The following is a 6,521-nucleotide window of genomic DNA, read 5'->3' on the forward strand; positions in this document are numbered from 1 at the left end:
TTTTTGATCGTTTGACATGATTTAAGAGAGTTACAAGAAAGTTTGTTTGAGCTCAGAATCCATACTTGAGCATGAGAACGGTTTCATGAATACGGGCCCAGGTGTCGCTTGTCCTGTGTTCGAATTTTAGTGGAATTCTAAGGTATACATATTCTGTTGCTATTATTCCCGAATTCGACTCCTGCAAGAAGCACGCTCTGTCGCCAGTCCTGGGTTCGACTCATACCGTTTTGGTAAACAGTGTCGCCAGCGAGTAACCGCTTGCACTTGTTAGGTGAAAGACAATAGCATGACGTCGTGATCGGTAAAATAGAGATACCCACTTGTGACGTCACATAATTGTTGCTTAGCTGCTTAGCAATCGGCAAAGGCGGAGATGATCAGTCTCTCCCCTGATATTTACTTCTTTCGTTTGAATCTTCAATAACCACAATGAATATCAGATTATTCTTGATATTTGTGGTATTGATGTGCGCCATACACCAAGGGCCTGCTGTATATCGGGACCTTACGTGGTAAGTTTGGACTAGACATGGTAAGATTTGATCTTAGATGTTATTTTTTGACTTTATATTTCGCAAAGATCTCGCGGCGCTCAAATGAATGTCAATACTCTTTTCAAGTATTGTGTTTTTATTGAATGTTTAGAAATATTTACTTTAAACTTAATCAATGTATCTCTGTAGCGTGGAGCCCGAGCCAGGATATGCCAAAATATTGTTTTATCATTTCACCGCAAGTGAAATTGAGAAAGTCTGTCCAACGGTTACCGACCTGACATGGGTAAGGATTATTTATCTTTAATGTTAACGACTGTCATGAAAACGTCAACAATTTCCCCCCTTATAATTAAGTAAGCTTGTGATGATGCGTATTTTATTCTACTTCTCACAAAAATAAAATACCTATTATTTTTTACGTGCGTGCATTTCGTTTGTGTTTTTCGCAATTTTTATTAGCCGCCGGCTATAAAACGGGTTTCTCCTCCTGTGTCGGTATCTTAGGGATTTCTTCTTCTTTGTCGTACTGGGGCTCCTTCAATTTGATGTTTATGCCCTCGGGGAGTCCTGTTGCAGAGGCGTGAAAAGGTGGTTATTTACAGTGATTAGGTGTTTTTTTGTGATTTTTTTTTTGTGCAAGGTATATATAAAAAGGTAAAATCTGGCCTATGTTAAGCGTGATATGAGGGCTTCAAGGGCTGTGTAGGGTAAGTGTGCCTTGAAGTCCTCTAGTGTTGTGAATTGTACTGCTGCTATGGGAAGGAGATTCCATTGTGTTATTGTGTGTGGAAAGAATGAATATTTGTAGGTGTCCTTTGTAGCAGATATGTGTTTATTTGCGTGAGGGTGTGCATGTCTTGTGCGAGGGTCTACGGGTGTGAGTATATGAGTTGGGTTTAAAGCTACTATTTTGTGTATGATTTTGTAAAAAAGGATATTTCTTGTGTGACAGCGCCGTGTGTGGATCATATCTGTTACGGAGCTAGTGTTGTGGTATCTGTTTTGTACGTAGCGTGCTGCTCTTCGTTGTGTTTTTTTTTCTATTTGATTAATTTGGTTTGTGTTGTGTGGATCCCAAATGGAAGAGCAGAATTCAAGTTTTGGCTTGACTAGTACTTTGTATGCATGTTCTTTTATATGTGGTGAGTTTATATTTAAGTTGCGTTTTAGAAAACCTAAGGACCTATTGGAATTGGCTGTGATGTTGTTAATATGTTTGCCCCATCGTAGGTTATTTTGTAATGTTAAGCCTAAGTATTTGCTGGATTCTACTTGGTGTAATGTGTGGTTGTGGAGTTTGTAGTCATGGTGTAATTTGTGGTTGTGGAGTTTGTAGTCATGGTGTAATGTGTGGTTGTGGAGTTTGTAGTCATGGTGTAATGTGTGGTTGTGGAGTTTGTAGTCATGGTGTAATGTGTGGTTGTGGAGTTTGTAGTCATGGTGTACTTTGTTGCGTTTCGGTGCAATGTTGAGTATGTAGCGTTTGTCAGGGTGAAATTTCATTAACCAGTCCGTCTCCCATTGTCCTGCTGCGTCAAGGTCATGTTGTAGTTTTAGTGTGTCTTCTTTGTTGTTTATCGTCTTGTATATGATGCTGTCGTCTGCAAACAGTCTAAGTGTGCTGCGGGTCTGGAACATTGATTGCTTGTTTTATAGTACAATTTCCAGAAAATAATTATGATTTGATTTATTTTAGCGAATTGGGAATGAGGCATTCTGTAATCTGCTGTGTGTGCTTCTAACTCTGCTGTTGGGCTATGCGCCGTCGATCGGAAAAGTCGTCAAAGAGAAATGGTCAGCCGCCGTGTCAATGTTCCAAGAATGGAAAGCTCGTAAGTAACCAGCGAATGTTAAGATATTGAATAAAGTCGCAGTTTTCAGTTTTATTGTTCTGTTTACCTTTTGATTCATAGGTTTTCGAAATTAACGTACCCTTTTTTATGAACCAAGGGTTGTAAAACTACCTTAACGCGCCACCTTCCGGATGATACACGTTTGCTAGCTTGGAAACTTTTTCAGTATCGTGCATACCTGTGTTCTCAGACCAATGTTTTGATTAAATATTAAAGTGAATTGTTTGGGAACGTACCGTGTGATTGTGAATCTTGACAGACTTTAATCTTTGAGAAGCTCTTTGGTCATGTTTAAAGGACGGGTGGCACTTTTCTAGCAGCATTGTAATTTGTTAGAATTGGGTGTCTGGAACTAGTCAGACAGTTAACTGTCAGTCCCGGGTTCCGTTATGATAAAATATAAGGATGCATAGAAAGTAATGTTTTGTGTGTCGAAAACTTAAACTTGGGATTTCGAAAATTTGACCTAACATAAATATATTTTTGTACAGGTCTTTCCCTCTGTCGTCACTGCGGTACTGCCCCGTGTCAGGTTAAAAGGAGATCCTTGTGGAAGCCCTCCGGTACTCGAAAGAAAGACAAAGCGAATTTCGCAAAAAGGTCAAACGCCATGATGTTGTTTTACTATGGACTAGAGTCGTCCATGGTACTTACCAAAGAGCTGCCATGGAATGACCTGTACTTGCAGAGGAAGTTCGTCCAGCATTTTGAAGAGGAGCATATGGTATTGTTCCCAGTGTGCATCCAGAGTCAGATCAACTACTGGTACCCTGTCCCTCGCTAGGTATGTACTCTGCCTCTCAACATGTACTATATCCCTCGCTTGATTGGTGTTATTTCCCTCTCTATGTACTCTGTCCCTCGCTAGATTGGTACTATATCCCTCGCTAATAACACTGTCACTCACTAGGTACTATGTCCCTCGCTAGGGTGGTGCTATATCCTTCTCCAGGAGCACTGTCACTCATTAGGTATAATGTCCATTACTATGTAGGTACTTTTCCTCTGTAGGTACTCTTCCTATGTAGGCACTCTCTCTCTCTCTAGGTACTATGTCCCTCTCTAGGTACTATGTCCCTCACTGGGTTGATACTATATCCTTCTCTATGTAATATGTCCTTTGCTAGGTCGCGATAATGTCTCAAACCCTTCCCTCATTAGGTAGGCTACCTTTTCCTGGCTAGGTACGTTCCTCCCCAAAATATTCATGATAAAAAAATGGAAAATATTGTTTTGATTTTGAATAATCAATTTAATGACTATAGTGTAAAGAATTTTCCGCGATGTCCTTACTACAATCACGACAACAAATTCTGAGGTGGAGAACGGATAAATTGTGCATTAAGTTTATTTATTTTATTGCAGATTCGTTGCGCCGTTCAAAGAGAAAACTGAGGATGGCAGTCGGTGATGGAATAGAAGTTTGATGATTGACGTACCAGTCTCGTTTTGATTGTCTTAGTTCTTTTGGGGGTGACCCGATTGGAATGCTGTCTGACCTATGTTACATATATTGTACCCTATATTTGTTAAATTGAATTGTAACTGTGCGGATCTTGGCCACTAGTGGTTTCATGAATAACTAAACCGATACCTGATGAATTGACCATTTCGAACTTAGCTAGTGTTGGCCAGCAGTGGTCCAATTTATAAATCTCGATGGTGTTGAGTTGTCTGATTGGTCAGTTGCTAACATTTTTCTTTTGGTCATTATGTGATTTGAGAAGGTGTAGAGCTGGAATTTGACCTTGTAGCATTAGTCAGTTTGAAGTCAGTTCATCTTCTTTTCATTTTCATTTTCATAAGAAAAAAGTGCCTTGCGTTTGTTGATTAAGTACATATGATCAGTTCTATCAATGTTGATGTCGATCTGTAATGGGCCTCTGTAGATGTTTCTAATATTTGTTGTTTTGGTCATTTGGATAGTTGAGCTTTCGTTGTAAGCGATATTGGTGCTTTAGCGGACATTTGCCAAATATATAATTATAGGTACAATTAAGTTCAAACCACCATTGGTTTCACACTAATTTAACAAGTGCTTGGTATTTTCTCTAATCAAATTGAACTGATTCTGCAATGACCACTAATGGTCCGAGGTGTTGTCGTGGTCAGTTATACATTCAGTCAAGCTGACCACTAATGGTCTGATGTGTTGTCGTGGTCAGTTATACATTCAGTCAAGCTGACCACCAGGTTCTGTAGAATTACCAACATGTAAAGTTCTGCTCGTTTTGTATTGGTCAGTTTTGTTCTGGCGAATTTTATGTAGTACAACTAACAATCATGTGATCAATAACATATCCTAAAATCGATTTTTGTGTTCATGTTATATTTTTGTAACCGTCCTGTTAAACATGTCATAAGCTTCGTGAAAACGTATGAAATGCCATACATTGAAGTGAGACTGAACTTTTACTACCGACACCTCGGCCCGTATTCACGAAACCGTTCTCTTCCTTAAGCATGGATTCTGTGCTCAAACAAACTCTGTTGTGACACTCTCGAAAAGTCAAATGTTAACATTGAAATGACGTTCGGCTTTAAGACACAATAATTCTTCGAAATCTTTAACAAAATGATTATTTTACATTTATCACTGGAACAAGATATTGGGCTTGAGCACAGAGTCTGGGTTTGAGCATGAGGACGTTTCCGTCAATACGACCCCTTGATTTACAGACTCTGTTGTCTAAATTCTTTATCTGTCATGGTATATTTTTTTTAAACTGATTTATCTGTCTATATCTCTGTATTTTACTGATACACTAGCTGTCATATCTAACTATGTCATGAAGTCCTCACTGATGTTCGGTACACACACACACACACACACATATATATATTTATATTCACAAAGTATATTATTTAAAAAGAAAAAATGCTCATCAACACGTCCTTAGTATTTTCATCTCATCAAGGAGATTCTTCAGACTGTTTTTTTTAAAGGAGATATTGTATACATACATAATCGTACTAATAGTAAAACAAAAACCTAAATTGACGGCACTCTTTGCCTTGGGGTTTTAAGCAATGAATGTTTTAGCAAATGTTGTTATGGTCGTATAACACACATTGCAGTTAATGACAAACTTAATAAAGCCCTGTCGGGCTTTATGTAAGTTTGTCAGCAATACCAATTTGTGTTATAGGACCATAACAATATATGCTAAAATATTCATTTTTTATATTTAGTTATTTATAGAGTAGTTATATTGAACAGCGAATTCAGTCTTGACAACAATAAAATTGATGACGTCACCATTGAGACTGCTGACTTTAAAAAAGCAAATGTTGTTATAGTCTCGTAACAACATTTGCCTTCTCAATGCAAATGCAATGAAAGAATTTAGAGCAAACGTGAACAAAATTATATACTGTGATATTACTATGGCGGGTACGCATTTCAGATATCGCTGTAGCGAACCATCATGGGAGAACATAGATTATGACGTCCTAATTTCTCATTTGAATAAAATTCAATAGTCTGAAGAATCGCCATTGAAAGTGAAAGTGCTAAGTACGAACTGTTGAGATTTTTCTCTTTTCAGTACAGTATTTCTTCGTTTGTAAGGATAATTTTATTACTGTTTACTAATAATATGTAAATAAGTATATAAATATTGATGCCTGATCATGTTGAGTTCATCTCGTTAATTATATGAGAAGTGATATCACAATAACAATGCAACAAATACAAAATACCAATTACGTGAAGAAACTACGTATACTTCTTTAATTGGATGTTAAGTTTGATAAAAATTGGATGTCAAAATGGAAACAGAAAGTAGATTAACATTAATTTAACTTAGAATCCAAAGTGGATATGACGTAATGTGAATTACATTTTAATTGTACGTCATTTCGATGTCTTTCTCAAAGTCAGGCGAAAACTCTCTGCATACTGTGTTTATCTTACCAAACTATTTCAGAAAGATGTACTTCCAAGATAAATAATTCATATTTTAAAAACGAGAGTGACGTGGAGAATCGAGACGAAAGAATATATGAATGAAATTCTCTTTACATAGATTCAATTTCGTTTTAATAGCACTACAATTTATTTCGGAATAGGTTAATGCAAAATGCGAAAAGATATGTTAAATATGTAATAAAAGTATGTATTGGGATTCCGGAAATACTTTTGGTCCAGGACTGTAGATGGTCTGTT

At 37.3% G+C, this 6,521-nt stretch overlaps 1 protein-coding gene across 1 annotated transcript; it reads left to right on the top strand.

Moving 5' to 3' along the window:
* Nucleotides 1-398: 398 nt before the first annotated feature.
* LOC110460288 lies at nucleotides 399-4,658 on the top strand. The gene is made up of 5 exons (XM_021513114.1): nucleotides 399-515; nucleotides 687-783; nucleotides 2,197-2,332; nucleotides 2,845-3,137; nucleotides 3,719-4,658. The coding sequence occupies exons 1-4, from the start codon at nucleotides 433-435 to the stop codon at nucleotides 3,135-3,137; spliced, it is 609 nt and encodes a 202-aa protein (XP_021368789.1). The 5' UTR covers nucleotides 399-432; the 3' UTR covers nucleotides 3,719-4,658.
* Nucleotides 4,659-6,521: the final 1,863 nt, after the last annotated feature.

Source organism: Mizuhopecten yessoensis, unplaced genomic scaffold, assembly GCF_002113885.1.
Source record: "Mizuhopecten yessoensis strain PY_sf001 unplaced genomic scaffold, ASM211388v2 scaffold10347, whole genome shotgun sequence".
In the NCBI taxonomy this organism is placed as follows: Eukaryota; Metazoa; Mollusca; class Bivalvia; order Pectinida; family Pectinidae; genus Mizuhopecten; species Mizuhopecten yessoensis.

Coding starts and splice junctions, on each gene's coding strand:
- LOC110460288 (XM_021513114.1), top strand. CDS start 433: ATGAATATCAGATTATTCTTGATATTTGTGGTATTGATGTGCGCCATA. Junction 516..686: donor GTATATCGGGACCTTACGTG/GTAAGTTTGGAC, acceptor GTATCTCTGTAG/CGTGGAGCCCGAGCCAGGAT. Junction 2,333..2,844: donor GTTCCAAGAATGGAAAGCTC/GTAAGTAACCAG, acceptor ATTTTTGTACAG/GTCTTTCCCTCTGTCGTCAC.